The sequence below is a fragment of the Brachionichthys hirsutus genome, chromosome 22, assembly GCF_040956055.1.
Source record: "Brachionichthys hirsutus isolate HB-005 chromosome 22, CSIRO-AGI_Bhir_v1, whole genome shotgun sequence".
NCBI lineage: Eukaryota > Metazoa > Chordata > Actinopteri > Lophiiformes > Brachionichthyidae > Brachionichthys > Brachionichthys hirsutus.
In genome coordinates, this window is record NC_090918.1 from 1,031,887 (window position 1) to 1,054,325 (window position 22,439).

Here is a 22,439-nt window from a genome sequence, read left to right on the forward strand (position 1 = left end):
CTTAAGGTGAAAATAATATATGTAATAAAACTGAAAGTCTTTATTTTTGTATGTTTGTTTGAGTCCGTTTCTATACAAGGAACAACAAGCTCGAATTTATTCGCATGTTACATTTGGTTAAGGAGGATATTTAAAGTGCAACGGTGCAAGCTTTGAGAAAAACAAAAATTAAAACACACAGAAATGACTTTACACGGAGCTGTGGAATCAGATTGACTTTTTTTCAGTCTCCGTTCATTATTAGAAAGAAGTTTGGGCAGATTTTAAGTGTTTGGCTGAGAGACATGAGAATAAAGACTATGAAAATCCACTGTGTTCTGAATTTTGACTGATGAAATAGAAAATACATCGTGCGTAAAACGTGCGTAAACGACATTTTCTTCTCTCATGCACGCCCCCCCCCCCCCCCCCCCCCCCCCACACACACACTCCAAAATAAGACATGAGAAAATAGTTCAGTAGCAAATATTTGTTTTATTATCGGACTTGAGTGTAGAAAATATGGTTCTATAGGTCTTTCTCAGCATGTTCATGTAAAGACAATATAGTGCTGCGTAAAGAGACAATGTGACCATCGTGGGCTCTGTTTGGACAACAGCTGCATAAGCTTTGATCATTGTGAACTTCATAACGCAATAACAATGGTGTTGCTATTAAATAAGACACATTGGTGCTGGAATCAAAGTCTGGAGTATCAAACTCCTTCTGGAAACCTCATAAACGGAAGAGCCAGATAATAACAGACTTACACAGGAGGTATAGAAGCAACTCCACAACATAGACAAGATATATACAAACGATGTGTACAAAACAGCTATAAATCTCTTACATACAAAAATATCTTCATATATTTTTTTTTAAAAAGCGTTTTTCATATAGAATTTCATAGAATAAATCCGCGACGTGGAAGCATTTGTCTGAGAGGTTGATGTTCGGTGATTGGATTTAGCATATAGTTGCAGCTCGACGCATTAAATCATGTTCTAATGCGCGGCCGAAGAGCATTATCCTTTGGCGCTGATCTCTGGCCTGATTTAACCCCAAAGTTTCAGGACTTTAAGGCCGTGTCTGTCTGTCTGTCTGTCAGTCTGTCTGTCTGGGAGGACCGCGCGTTGAGGATGCTGGACGCAAAACGCGAATGTACATTGCGTCTTGTTCTTAAGGGCAGTTTAGAGCCTCCTCCGGGAACATCCCAAGCACACTAAAAACAGTGAATTCGGTTGATCCATATTTCTGGAAGGAGAAGAACAGAAGAGTGGAACCAATCAGAATATTGATCGTGATTTATCATCTGCAGCAGCGTTTAGATATTCTTACCTGCATGATGCGCTCAGAACCAGTTGGTGAAGTCCAGCAGCTCCTGCTCCTCTGGACTCAGCGCGTCGTAGGAACCCTCGTCGGAGGAGTACGAGGACACCGGTGAGCCCGCCATGGAGTTCATGTCCCCGGAGTATCCCTGCGACATGCTCGGCGACATGACCCCGGACTGGAACGCCGCGCTGACCGCGTCGTGCTCGTCCAGGAGTTGCTGCAGCGCGCGGATGTACTCCACGGCGGAGCGCAGCGTCTCCACTTTGCTCATCTTCTTGTTGGCGGCGCCGTTGGGAACGTGCTCCCGCAGGGTGGCGAAGCCGTTGTTGACCAGCTTCACCCGGTTGCGCTCTCTCTCGTTCCTGCGCGCCACCGCGTGCGGCTGCTGCTGCGGAAGGCTGTAGCCGAATCCCGCAAAATTCAGCCTCCGCTTGCAGCGCAGGAGCTCTGGAGAGGAGGAGCGCTGCCTGCTGGGCTGCTTGGACGGCAGCGACTTCCCGCTGCTCTGGCTGCTGCCGCCGGGGCTCAGATGGAGGCTCTGCGCCGCCATGGCGGAAAAGAAACAGCCCGGCGGCATCAGCTGCTGCTGACTGACGCTAATTTCCATCTTGGCTGTGAGGTCCAAGTGTTTTTTGCGCAGCGCGTCTCGCTCGTGCCGCGCACGTGGCGCAGTCCGCTCGACGTGCACTTTATCAGTGGTGGCAGTCAGCTGACGGGGCTGCGCGTACTCGCTCCTCAAAGCTGATCTGAGTCCTCGAGGAAAGACGCCACTGCTTTTCAACACGTTTGGGTGGCGGTTTGGCCACGCCCTCCTGGCGCGTGGATTCACCTTGCGCTCCTGCCCCCGGTGACGGTGCGTTACGCGCGCCGGACGCGTGCCACTTGAAGCACTAAACAAACAGATTGGTTTTTCTTTGCTGTGCGGCAAAGCAGAACGGAGAGGAGTTGTTGTTCTAAAATATGAAGTATTTTGTACTTTGCTCTTAAGTTTAGTTCATTTAAAAAAAAAATCTTGATTTTCTTTTTTTTTTTTTTGAATCTGTTTAAAAAACTTGATATCTGGCAATTGTGGATTTTTTTGGACGAATAAAATTGTTTCTAAGTATAAACTCATTGCGTGAGTTTTACGCACCAAGTGTCTTCCACATGTCAGAGATACAGAAAACATTCATGTGCTATTTTCAACAGGTGGAATCTAAACAACATGAGTCATTTGTGTAGTTTTATAATGAAACAGCAAAATAAAGTTCATGCGCTGGCTTTCGGAGCTCGAGTTTACTGAGTGTCTCAGTTTGTCCTTTATAAATAAATGTCTTCTTCGCTGCTCCGGAGTCCGGCGTGGTGCTGAAGGACAGCTCACTCCGCTGCGCAACATTCAGATTTACAGCACGAAATGAAACTCCCTGCGGTGGAGTTTATCCGAGACGCGCTGCAGTTGCGCGCTGGCGATTCAACTCAAACACAGTTTTATTGTTCGCCTCATACAGACGCGCCTGAATGCCGCACAATTGGAGGCACCATTGTGCAGCACAGGCCGAATTTTCCACTTTGATTAGAGTGGATCATCGGTCTCGTAACAGGCGGAACGGAAGGGTGAAAATCTGCGGTCGGGGGGGGGGGGCTGCTCGGAGGAGGCTTTGTGCGTGATTTGATCCACCCGATGTGGTTACAGTATAGCGTGGACGCGGAGAGTTACTGTCGCTTTAGAAACGCGCAGAATAATAAAGCGCGTCTTTCAGCACAGAACAAAACCACCACCAAACACGCTCTTCTGTTTGTCTGTATGTGTACGCGTTGGCTCACGCACGTTGGGCGTGCGCGTGCAATATAACACGGGGAGGAGCCAAGATTGCTTTTCGCTTTGCGAGTTCTTTTTTCTTTATCTGTGTTTGTGTCTCTGCGTGTTTTGCCATACATGTAATTTATCTGTGTGAGTGCGCGGGTACGTGGCGCGTGCTGGTGCAACCAAACACGCAGAGGACACGGAATTCTGATTTGTTTTTGTTTTTTTAGGATTTAATTTGTGGTGCGTAAACTTTCCGCGTGTTTGCGTGTACGCGCAGCCAACCAGTGACTGTTTCAGTTTGTGAGTTGTTCAGTTCTCACGCACGGAGCTTTAAAATAAAATATGCGCAAGTTTTTTCAACACAATTAAATTCTCCATGTGTGCTTGCAGATAACCTTTGGGACACTTCTCCGCCCCACCCTCAGCTTCCCCATTTATTTGTGCATGTGCGCGTGCGTCCGGGCGTGTGCGTCCTGATGAGGGGATTGTAATAAATTGTGCAATTTTTTTTTCTTCCTGTGTTGGCAGCGGCATTCAAAATTAAGCTTGCATTGAAGCCCGCAGGTACCTCCCCTCCTCCTTAATACTTTCTTTTCTTTCCCTCCTCTTATTCTCGCTCCCCTTTTTTGGCCCAGCAAGAGAGTTTAGAAAAGAAGCGTGGGTTCTATTCATCCTCCCCCCGCACCCCTCGCCATCGCCAGGCTTTCTGAAACCTATCCATGCCCTGTCACTGTGCTTCCAGAGTCCAATTAGCGCTTTGTGAGGACTTTCTACTTTTGCTGCTGAACTTCCAGACTGGGATGGCGCGCGTTTTTTTTTTTTTTTTTTACTTGAGGGGCTTTCCAGTCATAGTTGAGTGTAATAATTAATATGACATCTGGGCGCCAGAGTTCCTTTAACCACTATATATGTATTTTCTCCTGACTTTTCTTTCGCTGTAAGGAGACAATAAACCAAAGACTCAAAACCACCCACATCCGTAGCGTCTGTCAGTTATGAAAGGAATAATATTATTTTTCAATTTGTTTCCCATTATAAACAGTTTCTGTGGTCATGTTTTATTAGGCCCGAGCGCCTATCCTAGGCGTAAGGGGCTATTGCTTTTGCAACGCAGAAGACGACAACCCTCGGCATCCAACACACTCACGCACACACACACCGACACTCAACAGCACACACACACACACACACACCGACACTCAACAACACACACGCACACACACAGACATCGACAAACACAGTTGACGAGCGCAGCGAGTCAACCATCGGGCGACCAACACACCCATGCCCACACACACGACACTCAACAGCACACACACACACACCGACACTCAACAGCACACACACACACACACACACCGACACTCAACAGCACACACACACACACCGACACTCAACAACACACACGCACACACACAGACATCGACAAACACAGTTGACGAGCGCAGCGAGTCAACCATCGGGCGACCAACACACCCATGCCCACACACACGACACTCAACAGCACACACACACACACCGACACGAAACAACACACACATACAGACACACACAAACACGAGTTGACGAGCGCAGCTCGAGTTGACGAGCGCAGCGTCGAGACCATTCCGAAAATGTATTTTGTGTAGAAATCGCATACTCAGAAAAAAAGTTATATTGTTTTTGCAAAAATTCTTTATTAGGCCCGAGCGCCTATTCTAGGCGTAAGGGGCTATTGCTTTTGCAACGCAGAAGATGTAAATCATTTCAGGCGATTTGTATCCTCTAAATGAGAATGTATGTCTGGCCTCAGCTGTGTTGTGTGTACGCAGGGCCGTCAACAGACTTGCTGGGGCCCGGGACAAGCAGGAACCATATGACCCCCAACCCCCAACCAAATAATCCTCCATGACATCTAGCCATTCGTTTAAATCAAACAGCCACGCAACAGAAATGTGAAAATTACTCTTAATGACAAAAACTGATGTATATAAGAACATTACTAACTTCACAACCAATTTCAATTAAATTGAACACAAAATTTTACTGATACAATCAGTTGACTATTCATAAAGACTGCAACAATAATAATAATATAATGTCCTCTGGTTCTAATTCTCACATTAGTTTAGCAGTACATATTTCAGCCTTCTCTATTCATTAAAGCCAATGTGTGAAAGCCGCGCTTTGACTGCAAAGTCATTAATAAGGTCACTGAATTCGAGTCTGAACGAGCTCCCTCTCAATGGGTTCTGTCTTCCCCTGCTAATCCTGTAAAGTGCCTTGAGATAACTTTCTGTTGTGATCTGGTGCTATATAATTAAAATTTAATTTAATTTAATCCTAAAGAGATCCTTTGATCTTGATTATGTTTCACGAAATGTTGGGAATATTACCAAGAACAGATGATTAAACTTTGGTGAAAATCCAATTATGAGGGGAATGAGCTGCTTGGAGGAGGTCTGTGCTCTCATGGAGACTTTAAAGGAGATTTGATCTTTAACTATCCATCCCTTTAGTTAAAGAGACTCACTCACCCCTTTGATGTTTAAAACAAAGGACTTTGATGTTTCAAAAACATCAAAGGAGGACTAATGCCGGAAAGGTATAAATAAAATGACCTCCCAACAACATCCTTAGTTCTACCATCTGGAAGAAATGTCAATGAACAATATGAATAACGACAACTGCAAAGATAGTGTCAACTCAAAGATCAGTGCGCGTTTTGCACAAGTGCTGTTTGCTCCAAACAATGCGAGTAGACACTACTGGATATCTGAAATGAATAGGCTCAGGGATAGCCATGACAAATCGCCTAACACAGGAAGTGACTTCAGAAGCAGAGATAATCTCTTGGATGAAATCGAATGGCTCGAAGCAAGAGTAGGGAACTTAGATAGAGCTCTTAAGACTACTAACACACAGCTAGAGGCCCTATTAAAAATCAATGGCGACCTTAGGGAAAGCCTTAATAAGTGCCAATATGAACTTAGACTGCAAGCAGAGGAAAAGAACAGAGAGAACTCTGTTCTGGCGAGGTTGGTTGAGGACCAACATAGTGGTCCAAAGCATGGTCTAAAGCTTAATAAGCGAGGGAGTCTGAAGTCTGGAGCCAGCATAGATCTCATGTCCACGGAGTCTTGTGTAAAAACAACCAAGTCCACTATGAACATCCATGCCGAGAATAAGGTGTATCAGCTGATGCCATTGGTGTGCCAGGATACAACAAAAAGCACCGAGCTGGTCGACCTGAAAGAAGCTAAGTCAAACCCCCATCTGGAAGACATTGAGCCGACCGAGGACAAAAAGGGGAAAGCCCGTTGTCAGTCCAGCCATTTAAAGATTACTGCCAATAAGATCAGAAGGACCCTGGACTCAGAGTGCCAAAATGCGGCAAAGCGGGTCAGAAAGATCGTCACCAGTAGCGCGATTGATAAGGAAAATGGGTATTTGGACGAGGCACTCATTCAAAGGAGAGAGGAGGAACAACTGAAGCCGAAGAAAAAGAAACAAAAGCGCTGGTGGGGTCGAATTTTCCCAAGATTCAAGGATCCACACACCAACCATATCTATTCCGGACTAGACTAGTGGCCTTCAGTCAAAGAAGTCACTCTCTGTCAGAGCGATACAGAAGATGTGATCCAATATTTCCCATCATATTTGTGAATTTTTGAATGTGGTAGGGTGCTTCAGAAAATTAACATCAGTATGTCTAAGGTTCCCATCACCCTGGTCAACTGGACATGTCCAAGTCTTTAGCTGTAGACAGAGGGCTTGTAGTTCCCCAAGGAAGCATTCTAGGGCCATTACTGTTCCTCCTATACATTAACGGACATGAATGAAATGAAATGAAATACTTTTATTAATCATCATCTGGCGGACACACACAATGAAATCGAATTTTCACCCTAGAACAACCACACACTAATACGTGTTCAAAGGGGGGCCTAGCACACGGAGAGGGAGTAGGGTGAAGGTGCCGCCGTGGTCGGCGCACCTGGAGCCGTTAGCGGGGACGGTGCCTTGCTCAAGGGCACCTTGGTAGTGCTCTGGAGGCAGACTGGCCCCTCTCCAGTCACCAGCCCACACTCCACATTCCACCAGAGGGAATGTGGAGACTGTTCAGTTACTTCAAAAAGTTACTTTTTAACAAGCAGAATGCGCAAAACCTAAATTATTACAGTACATTTTCTAGATTTGTTTAACGTTGTTAAAGATTTTATACACAACATGTAAAAAGTGCGTATACAGACGAGTTCATGGTTGGAACATTTCGGCACACGTGGGAGTTTAGAAGTACAGAGAAGTGTGCGTTATTGTCTCACTAAAACAGTTACATAAACAATGAGCTGTTGTGAGCGACTTTTTTATTTTAATCTACATTATTCAAAAGAAGGGTATCATTCATTCGTATTCACGACAGATAATGGACAAATGTAAGATTAAAATAAAATATTTGGAGAAAAAAATAGGAGGAGCGACAAATTGAGGAACATGATAGGTGGGAGATAATGTCTTGATACATGAATGAGTTCACGGCATTTTAAAAATAGCTTTTATTGTTGTGGAGTTCTGCTTCCTCCGTGATGTTTATGTAAAAAATCATGTCCCTCTAACTGTATTATTGCTGCTTGGGATGAAAAGATTTAATAGAATACCTCCCTCTAGAGGTCAGCGATGATAATTGTCACTAAATGTTTCAGGAACTATAAATACAACACAAAATTGTTCACTAAATATAGTATAATGATGTGATGAGGGCGAAATCTTAATTAATGTGTTTTTAATATTACTGCTTCAAATTATAGACTTTTAGTTACATAATGTGTTTTTGGTACTGAATTGCAGGCTGTAATGTTATGTTTCCATAATTTTGAGAGGGTGGGATTTAGTAAGTTTTTTACTTTTTCACTTCTTTTTGAGCACTACTGTTGTATTACTTGTGTTTCTTTTGAAAAGTATTTTTAATGTTTGTACTGTAACTGTTCAAAACCAATTAATAAACGACACAAAACGAAATGAAGTGAGGTACAATTTTAAAAAACAAACAATAACTGTAGAACTTTGGCAGGATCAAAGGGTCGTCGCAGAAAGAAAGAAAGAAAGAATTGCCAATGAGCGTTGCTAATAATTTGTGAGTCGTGCGTAAAGTGTTACGAACCGCATTAAGCAGGAAACCCATTTCTGCGTTCGATTTTACATTTTTGACTCTACTAGCTTTCCGTACATTTTATACCACGTGACTTTGTTTACCAGGAAGAAGAATGCGTGTGAACCGATTTGGAAAGGATGCGGGCCGCATACAGATATTTAGCCAAAAATAACTGTCAAGCAGACACGTAAAAAGAAAGAATAAAAAAAGAAGTTCGGTAACACGGAAGCTGGTTGGAGAGGCTAACGTCAATCTTAGCATCTTAGCTTTCCAGAGCTAATGTTACGAATCCAGCCGCCACCAGCAGACTTTTCTCTGACTTGCGATAAGAAGTCAAGTGTTTGGGGGCGATTTATGGCTGTTGGGACACACAGCAAACGTCCGTAGCTATAATGCGGTCCTTGAATTATGTGCAACGCGTCAGCCTGGACTTTACCGGAACCCTGTTTCCTCACGCCATCTGTCTGGGAGACGCAGATAACGACTCGGTAATTATCCCGAGTTGCATTTCACGTTAATCTGCTATATTATTATTACTGCTTATATTAGGGACATATATTGCTTGTGACGTCATTACAAGGGACACTGTTGCTGTGCTTTTTTGGCCTCGTCCAGTCCATCCTCGCAGAGCCAAATGTAATTATTGAGTTTGCTGACCTAATGGTTGTTTGTCTCCTTTGATGATATAAAGTATTGCATTTCTGTGCAAAAAGTATCTATTTGCACGGAAATGCAGTCACAAATAACCCTGTGATCGAAAATATCCAAATACTGCTTATAATGCAAGACATTTGAGTTCCTGATCACGTAGTGGTGTAGAAGTTGCTGTGTGACGAACCCTTGTTTTGAGTCAGGTGAAGTGTGCTGTGCACATGGACATTGTTAATCGCATGTTGAGTAATATAATATAATGTGTTAAAGCATAACTGAAGTATCATCCTGAAACGGTTGTAAATTCATTCACTGGAGTTGAACGAGCTGGTTGTCGGGGACACCAGTGGAAAACTGCACGTGTACAAGAATGACGACTCCAAACCCTGGATGACGAGAACCTGTGTGGGAATGGTCAGTGAGGAACCTGGAAAACATGTGATTTGATGCTAAATTTAGCTTCTCTGTTAACCTTCTAATGTTTTTTTTAATCAGCTGACCTGTGTTGCAGTTGGAGACGTGTGCAACAAAGGAAAGGTACGCTTCTCCAGATACAAATGAGGGAATCCTGAATATTTTAATGACGTTGCTTCCAGCGTTCTGTGTTTCGTCACGTGTTTGACTTCCAACAGAACTTCGTGGTAGCCGTTGGAGCCGAGGGATGGTTTCACCTCTTTGACTTAACAGCTGCCACCGCAAGTAAATCGGATTCATCCAGTCAGCATGAATTCACGCCCGCCGATGACCAGAAGCCCCTCTTTACCCAACATATTCCTGCCAACACCAAAGTCATTCTCATTAGTGACATTGGTAAATAATGGCTCGCATCTTTTTTTTGTGTGCGTCTTGTTTATTGTTGTTGATGATGCATTTGTGCGTGCGTGTGCTCTAGATGGCGACGGACGCTGCGAGCTGGTCGTGGGCTACACGGACCGAGTGGTACGAGCTTTCCGATGGGAGGAGTCTTCGGACAGCTCAGATTCGGGATCTGGACAGCTGGTCCTGCTGAAGAAATGGCTTCTGGAGGGGCAGGTACTTCCTCGCTGCACCTCTTTTTGTAATAAACTGGATTGCAGCTCTCAGCATACAGCAGATTAACTAATAATGTATTATTCATGCCCTGTTACAGTTTGACTTTGTACTTTTACAAACAGTGACTGGAAAAGTAACATGAGTGAAAGCAACCATTTGGATGGATACTCAGCATAAAACCATATAATAAACAAGCAATACATTTAAAGGATGAAATCCGAGTCATTTATTGTCTTGTGAATTTAAACCCCAGTGTTTTATTGATGATATATGTGGTGCAGGTGGATAGTCTGTCAGTGAATCCGGGTCCAGAGGGTTTACCAGAGCTAATGGTGTCTCAGCCAGGCTGTGGCTACGCTATCCTGCTGTGCTCCTGGACTCAACATGACTCCAGCAGCTCAGGAGAGGAGGGCCCTTCCACCCCTGGGAGGTAGACCCTGTAGCAAATAAAAGCTACACATCTCTAGATGTAAGAAACTGTCACTGGGTGACTATGAGTTGTGTTTTCAAGTTTGTTTTTCTCGCAGTGAGGGCCCTTCCAGAGATGTAATTCTCCATCTGACCACTGGGCGGATACACAATAAGAATGTTTCCACCCATCTGATTGGAAGCATAAGTAAAGGTATCAGTCAGATCATGAAACCAGCTAGCTCTGTGTTTTTCTTTTTCTCTCCATAGATCTATAGTTTGTGTTCTCTGCTTTCCAACAGGTTCTAAAGAGGAGTCTTCTAAATGTGGGCTGTTTGCGCTCTGTACATTAGATGGTGAGTCGTGCGTTTTAGACACATTTAATAAATGTTTTTTAGTGAGAATATTACTTCATTTTAATTACAACGACACTAATTATATAATTTATTAGAATTATTAGAATTATTATGTTTTTTTAGCGGTGGGTTAGTGTTAAATCAGTTTAATTCAATATCATGTGTATTCGTTCTCTTGCTGTATTAATATAAAAATATATATATTTTGCAGACAAACCAGATGACAAAATGCATATTTTGGAGGCAAAACTTGTTTCATATTATAACCCCCAAAAATTACATAAAAATAATTCCTCAGTATAAAGGTAAAGGTGCTACATGCCTTTAAATCCATCTGCTGTGTAATGCTAACCATTCGGCATACCCTGGTGTCTGTCAGCCATAGATTGCCCTCCTGGCAGCAGCAGATAACTGGCACACTGCTCTCAGATCAGCTCATAAATATTCAATGAAAAGAGGATCTAGTAGGATGATCATCAGCGAAGGCTTCCGGCTGCCAACGTTTTACACTGACAGTCTCCCTGCTGTCGACGCCCCGATGTGCCAACATAGAGAAAAAGGAATTACGAAACCATTTGAGGCTTTTGAATTACATCCAGGAAACATTAAGAGGTTTGCTTTGTGGCTTTATTTTGGGTTTCTGTCGACTCAACAGTGTTGCTTGTCAATGATGCTAAGCTGCAGAAGTTCTCAGAGCAGCATTGATTTTTATTCACTTTGTCGGCGATAAGCTGCTCATAGGACTAAAATCCGAGACGAAATTCATTCTCCTGTGCTCCTTTTATGAAAATTATTCTGTGTCTTTGCGGCTTGGGCACGGTCGCTAGCATTTGTTAAATAAGTTAAGTAAATGTCTCCAGATCATTATTTGCCTTTCTTTTATAAATTACCTTTTCATGTAATTGTTGCTTTCAACGGTAGCATAAAAACAAACAGTGAAGCAATTAGAATACTTGATGACTAAGCCATCGTCTCTAAAACCTGAACAACCTGATAATTTAACGGCAATTTTTGTCAGCATTTGGATCCTGAAAGAATAAATGGTTCCTTCACCAGCGTGCACACTAACGTATGTATTCCATTTTTAGCACCGTGAGTAAGTGTTGTTTCATTTCTGCGCTCCCCCATGGCGTGGCGCACACTGGGAGGATCGCCATGCTGGTATTTTGATTTTGATTGGCCCATTGGGAAATTACTTTATAGTGGTAACAATGTGAAAAAAGGAAAGGCTCTATCTCATAATGTTGAATTTAAAGAATGTATTCAGAATCCAAACAGCATTTCAGACAGGACAAATGAAGAAACGTGTCTGGTGGTGTTGCCAGGTAGAATGGCACGCATACCACGATCTCCTTGTTCCTTCACATGTTGCAGGTACCCTGAAGTTAATGGACAGCTCAGAGCAGCTGCTGTGGTCCGTCCAGGTCGATCATCAGCTCTTCGCTCTGCAGAAGCTCGACGTTACGGTGAGTTTTGTGACGTATATAAAGCCAAAATAGTCCTCTGCTTTCAAATTGCAGTATTTCTTTTTTTTATTGTTTAATTGTGACGTGCCGCAATGTCAAACTAACACTAATACTAAATCACACATGTTAGATGTTTTATTAAAAAGCATGTAGCAGAAGCTTGAAAAAAATAGTCATGTATTCTGTCTGTTGCAGCCCCCGGCGTCGAAATAAGTGCAGAGAGTCACCAACGGGTGTAGTTGCTTTGCGTACTTTATTCAAGCACCTTCAAACACCGTGAAACTAAATAATCAAACAAAAAACATAACCACTCGTCAGTGCATACTTCGTTTCAACATAACGGTCAGATTGCAGGGTACAGCATATTGTATTGGACATACCTCGCTCTGCATACCAAGGGTGCAAACTCGTAAAATATCGTCCGGCGCTCTTCTTTGGCGTCAGGTTATTAGCGCACCATGTCCCTGTCTCGGCATTTGCAGAGACCAGCTGTTCGTCACGCGCCCGCCAGCGGAACTCTTCCGGCTTTATACGCGGTTCCATACATGTTCCGGGGCTTGCAGCGTCGCCCCAGTCACGTGACACGTCATGCGTCATAGACGGACACTTACACTGTCACTGTGTTTTTTTTTGTTTTTTTCTGGGTGGATTTTTTGCGAAAATAATCCATCATAAAAAAAATAGCATTAAATGTTGCCTTAAAATTCACTTGGGCCTCAAGATATATTTCACTTGTTGGATTCGTTTTGACAATATTTAGTATATTAAATGAGGAAGAAAAAAAAGAGTACTTTTATGTATGTTTTATTTGAGAAGAAAAATCTTTTGAATGTTGAACATTTTTAAATGCTAAAACTCATATATTCTCTATTCGCTGCACTTGTGTTTGTGAAACACAAAAAGAGCAGTCGCGTGCTCTGTTTCAGCCCAGAGTGAATCGTAGCACAGCGTGTACATAGTGTGTATTTAACACCCCAGTATCTGCTCTGTAAAAGTAAAACACAATCATGTATCTTTGCTGTTACGTGTCGGTTACACTTCTGCAAATGGATTTATTATTACCGGTAATTTTCAACTCTACATGCATATCCACGATATTTTTCTATTTTTGAGAGTCATGATGAGGATGTGCGTTCGTTTCCAGGGAGACGGGAGGGAGGAGGTGGTGGCGTGCGCCTGGGACGGTCAAACCTACATCATTGATCACAATCGGACAGTAGTGAGGTTCCAGTTTGACGAGAACGTCAACGCCTTCTGTGCAGGTGAAGAGCCTCAATTGATTTTATATATCAAGTCAGATTCGCTTCTGTGTCGACGCCGCTGGATGGAGGGTCACGCAGGGGTCAACAAACCTTAATGCAGCTCTATGCTTACAGAGAATTATCACCTGAACCTTGCAGCTCCGATTGGCTTTATGGATCCTTCTAGTGTGTTTCAGGCGACTATCTGATGGTCCAGCCTCCAGCTGGACTGTTTTTGTTTGGTTTTCACTCTCAAAAATCTCATTTATGGCCCTGTTTTTAATTAAATGAAGCATTAAAACTCAATGTAAACTGCTTTCTTAGCATTTAATTAAAGGATTTCAGCCCACTGGTGAACACAGTGGAGCATTTTACAGCCCTCGAGACAGACGTGTCTCTTTGGAATTGACCAAGTATAGAGCTGAAAGACAGCAAATATTGGACTTTCATCCAGATTAATCAAGTTGCACGATTTCAAATGAACAATACTGTTGCTCTGCAGCTGCCGGGTGTGCAAATTACTTATTATCTACTACTTAAAGTTGATTTTACAGCAGTATTTTATTATTATTATGATTTTTATTTGTAGTAGTATTTTGTTATTGAGGTATTTCACATAGGCCGCTTACTATATGAAACATAGTGTGTATATAACACACCAGTATCTGTAAAAGTAAAATACAATCATTTATCTTTCCTGTTGCGTGTCGGTTAATCTTGTCCTCTGCTTGGACTTTATGGGGCTCCCACTACTCGTGTTGTCTCCCCAGTTCGGGACGTTCCAGTCATTTTCTGCTATTGCTGCTTTAACTAGCTGCTCCCAGCCTGTGGGTAGCAGAGTTCACAGAGAAGAGGAAGAACAACAGAAACAGCTCCATTAATCCCTCAAAGGGGAAAGACTTTTTATTTACCCAACTATTTTTACAAACTTCCAGGCATGAAAAACACACACACATGCACAATGAGCTACTGCCACCCCAAAATAATTCCCATATAGGTCAAATATCCCACCCAATATTTATTTATTATTATTAATGTCATGTATTTATTTCTGTTATTGCTGAATCGCATAACTTTACGCAACAAACATGATACCAGTAGGTGGCAACATCGAGCTTCTGGTTCCATCCCCCGGTGCTTTTTCATCTCCTCCTTTTCTCGGTTTGTCTTTTGACATTTTCGCTGCAGTGTTTGAACGAGCCACAAGGCATTTGAGTGAGCCAATATGACATTTGGAGAAGTAAGTGGATTAGAGGACGAGACAAGAGACTTTGTTTGATCTGCTCGATTCCATTGGGGTTTGCTTCTCTCCAACTACCTAGTGTGTGTGTGTGTGCGTGTAACGCATCCACTCCACCCTCGTCCCTGCTCTGTGCACCATTAAGGCAGATTAGATTGGCTTTCTTTGTTTGTGTGGGTGCTGGCTCGGCTTCAAAAAAACACATGTTGGTAGCCAGGCAGCAGAGGATTGCCGATTAGAAGTCACATGACACACACTGCATCACAGCATGTCAAGCAAAATCGCCCGATAATACAAGTAGTGTCGTTGTTTTTGTGTGTGTGTGGTTGCAGGTCAATATACATGTAAGGAGGGAAAGAATTGCCCCTGTCTCGTTTACGTGAGTTTCAACCACAAAATCTACGTGTACTGGCGGGTGCAGCTGGAGCGCATGGAGTCCACTAACCTGCTGCGGATCCTGGAGGACAAACCTGAATTTAAGTGCCACCTGAGGCTGCTGGGAGTCGGTAAGTGCGGGGGACAACCGCAGGGGCGGTAATTAGGAAGACAAGTTTAGTCCAGATGAGAGCGTCCGGCATCATCTTCAAACGTCGACGTCTTCTCTGTTGGTGTAATTGGACGAGGAACCAACGGTGACTATTTGCGTCGAACTTGAGCTGAATGCTGATAAGAAGGGAAGAGAGAAACGGTCCCCGCATGACAGATCTGCGCTCTTAACAAGATCCTACTTGCTGTCCAAGTGATTGAGCCTCGCGCAGGAACAGCTTGTACAGACTATTTACTGAGCTGCAAGAAGTACGTGATCCAGATCATTAATCTTTGATTTGTTTCCATTATCATAGAACTCCGCTGCTGATGGAAAAAAAATAAAAATACATTTTTGTACTTCTTGAAACATTTCTGGAGCTTGAAATCGGACAACTGAAGAAGACGGGGACTTGTTTTAAAAAACATATGTGCTCGACTTGGTCGATGTGAAACGTCGCTGCGTGGGAGGATAAATGTGATTGAACTGTTTTAGCATTGCCAACACCCTGAGATAGACTTTTAACTTATTTAGTGAGGAAGAATTATGACACAAATACACGATTGCAAATAAAAATCCAGTGCAGCTTCCTGCTGATTCGCCTGAAGCCTGGCGGCGTCTCGGTGGAGCTTCCTGCTGTCCGCGTTAATAATTCAACCTGTGGGCCTGTTGAGTTTCTTTTGACTGTGATTGCAGCGGCTCGCTACCTCAGCCGGTGTGGAAATGATGTTGCAGCCGAGGAAAGAGAGAGAAGCAGGGAGGGGAAGAGAGACACCTAGTTGAAAGTGTGTTTGATATGTGGAGGCCACAGGAGGAGATCGTTTGAACAGAAATGTTTAATGCCTGTCGGCCATTTAGGAAACTTAAGCGCCGTCGTATAGAGCGTGAGATGTATTTCATTTATTTCATTTCAAACTAACCTCCTAAAAATGCCAGCAGCAGCTCTCAGGCTGCTGTTTGTCCATTTTAATAACCCCCCCCTGATGAAGAGGCCGTCAGCCGTCCATCGCTGCATACAAAGAGTTCTGACGATTGAAAGTTCATCCCTCTTGTCTGTCGTCTTTAATTTGTCACCGTTGAGCTCAGTCATTGGTATTGAAGCGTTGACGCTTCAATACGTTTCCATTTGTCTCCATTCCGGCAGCGCTTGAACGTCACTCAGTTGTTGGGGCTATATTTTCATCATCGTCATTATGCGTGTATTGAATGAAATAAAATGTACAGCTGAAAGGTCAATCACAAATCACGTTTAATAAGAACAGCTGTTTTGAAAGTCTCGCGCGTCACGTTTCAGTGTTCATTACCACATTTATGTTCATTACCCCCCCCCCCCCCCCCACACACAGATCCCGAGGACCCAGCAGCAGTGAGAGCAACGGTGGCGGATGTTCTCTACAAGGATTGTGTCAACACGCTGTAGAATGACTGTAAATACTTTTAATAAACACTGAATCTGCATGTCCTGTGCTGCCGGCCCTGTTATTCCCCTACAGGCAGTCGTGTCAGGTTAGCTTTTCTGATTTGTTCACGGGCTGTAATCTCCGAGCTACACACGCACACGCACACACACACACACATACCTCCTCCTCTCATGGTGAAGTTCTCGCCGGCCCAGGTTGTCTTACGCACGACGGAGAGGCGCTGAAAGGAAGAGGAACAATGTGAGAGAAACGCTATCCTGTTGAACCCGCTGTCGCCGTGTGAGCGTGTGAATTTGTGAGCGAGGAGGCTTTGTGTTCCCGCCATTCAGCGCCGGCGAGCTGATGAAAAGGTCTAATGATTAAACGTCGAGAGTGCATTTTCCGTTTCATCCGCTTCAGCCTCGTCTTTTTACCCAAACTGTCATCTCAAACACACAAAGCCTTGCATATTTTATATATAATACACAATGAATTAGATGAAGGCTTTCACGAGGCAGCCTAGCAGTAAAGTCCCCGCGGGGCACGATGAGGGGAATCACCCCACCGTCACCAGTGGGGAGGCTCCTGTGGGCCGCCCGTACGCACTGCCTTGTTCTTGCTTATGCAATATGAATGTGTTGTGTGTTTGCGCCCCTAAGGGTGAACGCGAGCTCAGCTGCCCCGTTATGCCCCAGGCGCTCGTCTTCTCCTTGTGCTTCTTCCCTACGGAAAACCAATGGTCCCCATGGAAACGCACCCCACAGGACTTCACACATCAGGTGGCATGGATGTTTAGTTTGTGTTCAGTTTCTGGCACATTTAAAAGTGTATCCTGATTATAAGTGAACCGTTAGGTAAGAGCTGGGGGGCTGTGTACAGTATTCCATGCCTCCCTTCTCCCGTTCTGTCTTTGCACCAGATTGGGGAACTCGGTTGTGAAGATTTTCTCCCATTCAGCCACTAGACGAGCATAATTTTTAACGTCCTTCAATAAGGTTTCGATTCACATCTTAGTGCTGGAAATGCTCTCGTTAAATTTCTAAACCTGCATCTGAAGATTATTTGTTGATCTTTCTGTTCTATTAAATCACAAAAAAAAAAAAAACTGTAGGGCTCAATTTCCCCTGGAAGGAAGGATAAAAATGCCTTCAACATTTCTTCCCTTTATTTCCACTTGGTGTCTGTTTTAATTTGATCAGAGAACTCTTCAGGACCATATTGATCCATCTACGTCATGAAGTGGCACATATTTAATTTGATCTGTTATGATCTATTGTAGCGCGATCACATTGGAATACCAACCCAGCCGCTATCCTGCTGCAGTTTGTCCTTATAAGTGGTGAACATTCCTGTGCAGACAGCTCAGACTGATTAATGCTAATGGCTCATATCTCTAAAGCACAGATTCTGACCGGTTTGTTTGGTCTCAGTTGTGTTCGAAATCTATCATCTGTCTCCTCTGATGTTGGACCGCAAAATCCAGCGTGGGCTTCCAGTGGTGAACCCTGTGGGACTGAGGCCTTTGCTCCCGTCTTTTCCATAAACAGGCAGGCAGGCTGGACATGAATCGTCTCAGTCTGCTGACCCGAGAAAACAACCGCATGAGGGGAACAGCTGGTCACGGTCTCTCTGAACTGCGTTTTTATGCGTGGGTTTATCTGCAGCTATTTTAGCAACTCACTTAACCATTTGTTTTTTGCAGCATTAATAACACCTGGAAGATGGCCAACAAGGGATGGATTTAGGGAGAGAACTCCAGGGAGCTTGTTGTTGCACCCCGTGGGACATAAAAAATCTGACGTGGCATCTTAACGATAAAACCACGACAGGACAACGCTCTTATGTTTAGCCTTCAAAACAAAGTATTTCCCTCTAACCGAATGCAGAGGTTCACTAAGAGCAGGAGGAAGGAGTCATCACCTTGGGACAATGGAATGTCTGTAATGTGCAGCATCGCATTTCATAATAGTTGAGACTAGAGTCAAAGGTCAATCCTGTTAGTGTTTGAGTTGCAGCTCTGTTTATGGAGGACACAAGTTGAAAAAGAAAAGGGTGAGACATCAGCATATGACATGGAGTCTAGTCCCATGGAGTTTACTATTTGCCATGAGACATCGTAGTGACTAATAAAACCCATCACAGGTTCCCTAACGATAGAACCTGACAGCATGCGACCATAAACATACATGCCGCCAGGCTGCTCTCATGTGTTCTATTATAGAGGGATGCAGAAAGGCTTGCTCTATTTAAAATGCAATGTGAATCATCTGTTTCACAGCCCAATACTGGCAAGACCTACGTCACCTCCTGATTTGGATTTGGAAGAACAGGATCAAATTCATGGCTTCATGAAAAAGCTGTAGCGAAAGGAGGAGAACGCAGTGACAAAGCCCGCCCCTTCTTTAAAAGGAAATTCACCCCAGCAATTTTTGTTTTGTACAAGATGTAATTAAAGTCAGTAGGAGACACAAAATGGAACAATAGGTCTATGTGGAGCTCTAACTTTAAAGCCAGCCCACCTTATGTGGCTTGGGAGCAGCAGAGTGCCTGCAGCAGGAGGCGAGCTACCATGATACCGAACATTCCATCATCAGGTCAACATTCTGCAATGAGAACAATCAAATAAAATACTGAATTCTGAAATGAAAACTTGATTACAAAATGACTCACGAACCAATAATGCCAATAATAATCAGAACGATTTAGATAATAGATTGATGATATAAACCCATTTATATCAGCCAATCTCCTGTGTCCTATATCTGACATGACTCCTCCCTAAGTTTATTCTTTTATTCTATCCATTTTAGTGTTTTCCAGTGGTAAAATCTCCTGTCATTTCAGCGCCTTAGTTCATCCACTTCACCTGTGTGGCCTCAACCACCTGCTAGCATCTCCCAATCGGTCCCTCCTCTACAGACAGTATATTCTGCTCACCCTTCAGTTGGCTGCCAGATTGCTGGCGTCCATCCTGCTCCCCAGCCTTCCTGTTTCTGTTTCGATTACTGTGTGGACTCATTCTGCCTGTTTGTCTGCTCCTTATCGGATTTGTCCGCCTGTTTGGGCTGATTACCTGGTTTTGCAAACTCTGCATCTGGATATTAAATATGGATTTCCCTCTCCCATCGTGTTTTTGGGTTCCTTCCGTCATTTTCGTGACAACATCATTCATTCTTTAGAATTGGGCTGTTTCAATTTGGCATTGATAAAATACATCTTCAAGTGTGGGCCCTCTTCATTGTTCCGTTGTCTGACAAGCAAACATCAAAGGGTGGCAGAATAATACGTTTAAATTGTTTTCAAATTGCTTGAATTGTACTGTCTCCATTCTAAAAAAAAAAGAAGAGCAGAATTTATCGATGGCCTTGTCTGCACAAAATAAAGAGTTGTTATAATAAGGATCATCCTTTTCATCATAATGACAGAGGGAGCATCCTTTTTTAAAAACAATTATTTTTCTAACCTTCAGTATAGATTTCTGCTGGATAAGTATTTATTTTTTTATTTTAGCAGAGCGCCATTAAAAAAAAAAAAAGATTAGAAGCACCCCAGCATCAGACCTTACTTTTTGAAATTGTTAAGGTGGCTTTGGATGTTTTGCCAACTTCTTAGGCTTATTCCTATTTTCTGATCTAAATCATTCCCCCACCATATTGATCAATTTTAGATAACGCCTCCTAAGCCCCGTACTGTGTCCTCAGAAGACACTTAGAATTTTGCGTATGAATTTGATGTTTTTTATTCCACATGAATTCTTCCTTTTCGACCTGGAATTTTGATCTTGTCTACTCTCATTAGCCCTTCAGTGCCATCTCAGGAGCATTCCTTAATACATGTTGCTCATGTATGTGGCAAGTAAAGCTCGCCTGAGGCAATAAATCCTGGAATTCCTTCATAATGGATGGCCCCATGTCGATGGAACTCCGAGGAGACGATGCTCTGAGGCTCCTTTCCTTGGCATTTAAAGGCTATCATGGAGGATTCTTTGGTGGGGGGGCCATATGGTTCCTGCTTGTCCCGGGCCCCAGCAAGTCTGTTGACGGCCCTGGTTATTGCTGTTGTACTGTCAACACTGTCATTTTTCTTCTGGTTAACCATTTTAGTAAACTAAACCGGACTAGACATTGCATCTCCATCTGACCCCCATCCATTTGTAAATATTTAATGCTTCACAATTTCATTCACCTGGATATTCATCACTTTAATTAATACCTTATATGTCTTTCCCAATTAGTCTTTGTGTTGACTGCTAATGATTGGATCCTTATTTAGTTGGTTGTCAAACATTGACGTTATCGGTTTGGTCTTTGTTTCTCATCATTCTCTCCTTTCTTTGAGGTGATGGGCGGGGCCACTGGCATGGAGGCGTGCCCATCTGAGTGCAGGCCAGGTGTACATCATCACCATAATTGGACTGTTCCAAGTGGCCTCATGTGGAGGGGAGGTTAAACTGGGGAGTGTATGGGGTAGTGGGTTTAAAGTTACAGTTTAGGGGGGTACCGTAACTCCATATATTGTTATTGTTAAAATGCATTGGGTGAATTAACCTTATTGAAAATGTAAAGCTGTTAAATGTGAATTAATCCACCCCTTCAAGTTGGACTGTATTATTTAGGACGTCCTATTTAAGGAGTTCTGGGTCGTTTCGGAGGAGTTTGCCTGTTGCTTGTGGAAACTCTGTCTTCTGTGGTGTGGAATGAAACTGCTGAGCTCGCGATGCTGCTGGACCCCGCTGTGTTTCTGTGACCTCTCGGCCACCGCGGCCTTCCTGAGTAGGTAAGAGGCCAGTACAACACCTAAAGATCTTACAGTGTCCATCTGCGCACTCATATTTCACTCATTTAGTGATGAGTTTATGTCAACCACTGCATCTCATCTACTATTATTAGCAATGATAATGTTTGTAATCTGGTCTCCTCAAACTGCAGACCATGATCTGCAGCTCTTCCTTCTTCCTCCTCCTCCGTAGTATCAGCACATTTGCTCAAACAGTGGGGGTAAATGGTCCACGGGACAAAGACCACGCATCACCCTTAACGGACAATAGTATGTAGTTTATAAAGAGAATGGAAGATGACACTGAGTGATTAATTCACTGGTGTGTCTTGTTCTATACTCGGATTATGCTCATGTTTATCATGAGTGTGCGCTACATGCACGAGTGCTGCTGGTTGGATTCATCAGAGCACCAAACCACGCCATTTTTCTCTATGAATGACAATAAAAAATATTAAAAGTAATTTATTTGCAATTATCTGTGTAATTATTGCTGCAGCAATTTAAACTTACTGAGATATAATTATCGATACATATAATCACATCAATTTGAGAATGCGCAGGCATTTCAGGATCTAAGTGTACTTTAGATCCTGAAATGCCTGGTGGGATCACGGTGCTGCTGGGTGCCTTTATTTACTGGCCTGGAACGCCGCTTAAAATGTCAGAAAGGCAACACATTCCTATTTTGCTGTTCCTTCTCATGTGGGAAGGGCAAATAATTGCGTACTTTCAGCGACATTTCTTTAGCTGCGTGCTGTTCAGTCTAATTATGTCACCAGTCAAATGTTGTTTTTCATGGGCTTATCACACAGACAAATCTTTCATTTGAGACTAAACTGAGAATTGACAAAAAAAAGTTGAAATATATTTTTCAATTCCTCAACTGCAGCAAGTTTAAAAAAAAAATGTAATATCCCCACATTCCAAACGTAGTATTATACTTATACTCATTTTACTTATGAAGACCTGAGAGTTGGACTTACTTTTCATGGTTATAAGACTTTGCTGCGACAGGCTTGGCTTGAACGGTGGAGCAGCATGATGTTAAAGTTCATTGGTCTGATTTCAAACCCCCCTGAGGCTGTGGGAATAACTCTCGTCTCTGTTCTGGC

General features: G+C 43.3%; 2 protein-coding genes across 2 annotated transcripts; one reads left to right on the top strand and one right to left on the bottom strand.

Annotated features, from left to right (window-relative positions):
* Positions 1-1,330: 1,330 nt before the first annotated feature.
* Positions 1,331-3,947, bottom strand: ascl1a (achaete-scute family bHLH transcription factor 1a). The gene is made up of 2 exons (XM_068755468.1): positions 3,928-3,947; positions 1,331-2,201 (listed from the first exon to the last, which is right to left on the bottom strand). Exons 1-2 carry the CDS (start codon positions 3,945-3,947, stop codon positions 1,331-1,333), a joined length of 891 nt encoding a protein of 296 aa, XP_068611569.1.
* Positions 3,948-8,349: 4,402 nt separating this feature from the next.
* itfg2 (integrin alpha FG-GAP repeat containing 2) lies at positions 8,350-16,606 on the top strand. Its single transcript, XM_068755333.1, has 12 exons — positions 8,350-8,716; positions 9,198-9,293; positions 9,375-9,416; positions 9,512-9,689; positions 9,772-9,911; positions 10,193-10,341; positions 10,439-10,533; positions 10,622-10,675; positions 12,050-12,141; positions 13,286-13,403; positions 14,955-15,128; positions 16,495-16,606. The coding sequence occupies exons 1-12, from the start codon at positions 8,621-8,623 to the stop codon at positions 16,566-16,568; spliced, it is 1,308 nt and encodes a 435-aa protein (XP_068611434.1). The 5' UTR covers positions 8,350-8,620; the 3' UTR covers positions 16,569-16,606.
* Positions 16,607-22,439: the final 5,833 nt, after the last annotated feature.

Bases quoted from the DNA above. Each gene is read 5' to 3' on its own strand.
- ascl1a (XM_068755468.1), bottom strand. From the start codon at position 3,947: ATGACTGGAAAGCCCCTCAA. The intron at 2,202-3,927 runs GTAAAAAAAAAA...CTGTTTGTTTAG, and splicing joins ATGACTGGAAAGCCCCTCAA to TGCTTCAAGTGGCACGCGTC.
- itfg2 (XM_068755333.1), top strand. From the start codon at position 8,621: ATGCGGTCCTTGAATTATGTGCAACGCGTCAGCCTGGACTTTACCGGA. The intron at 12,142-13,285 runs GTGAGTTTTGTG...GTTCGTTTCCAG, and splicing joins TGCAGAAGCTCGACGTTACG to GGAGACGGGAGGGAGGAGGT. The intron at 13,404-14,954 runs GTGAAGAGCCTC...GTGTGGTTGCAG, and splicing joins CGTCAACGCCTTCTGTGCAG to GTCAATATACATGTAAGGAG.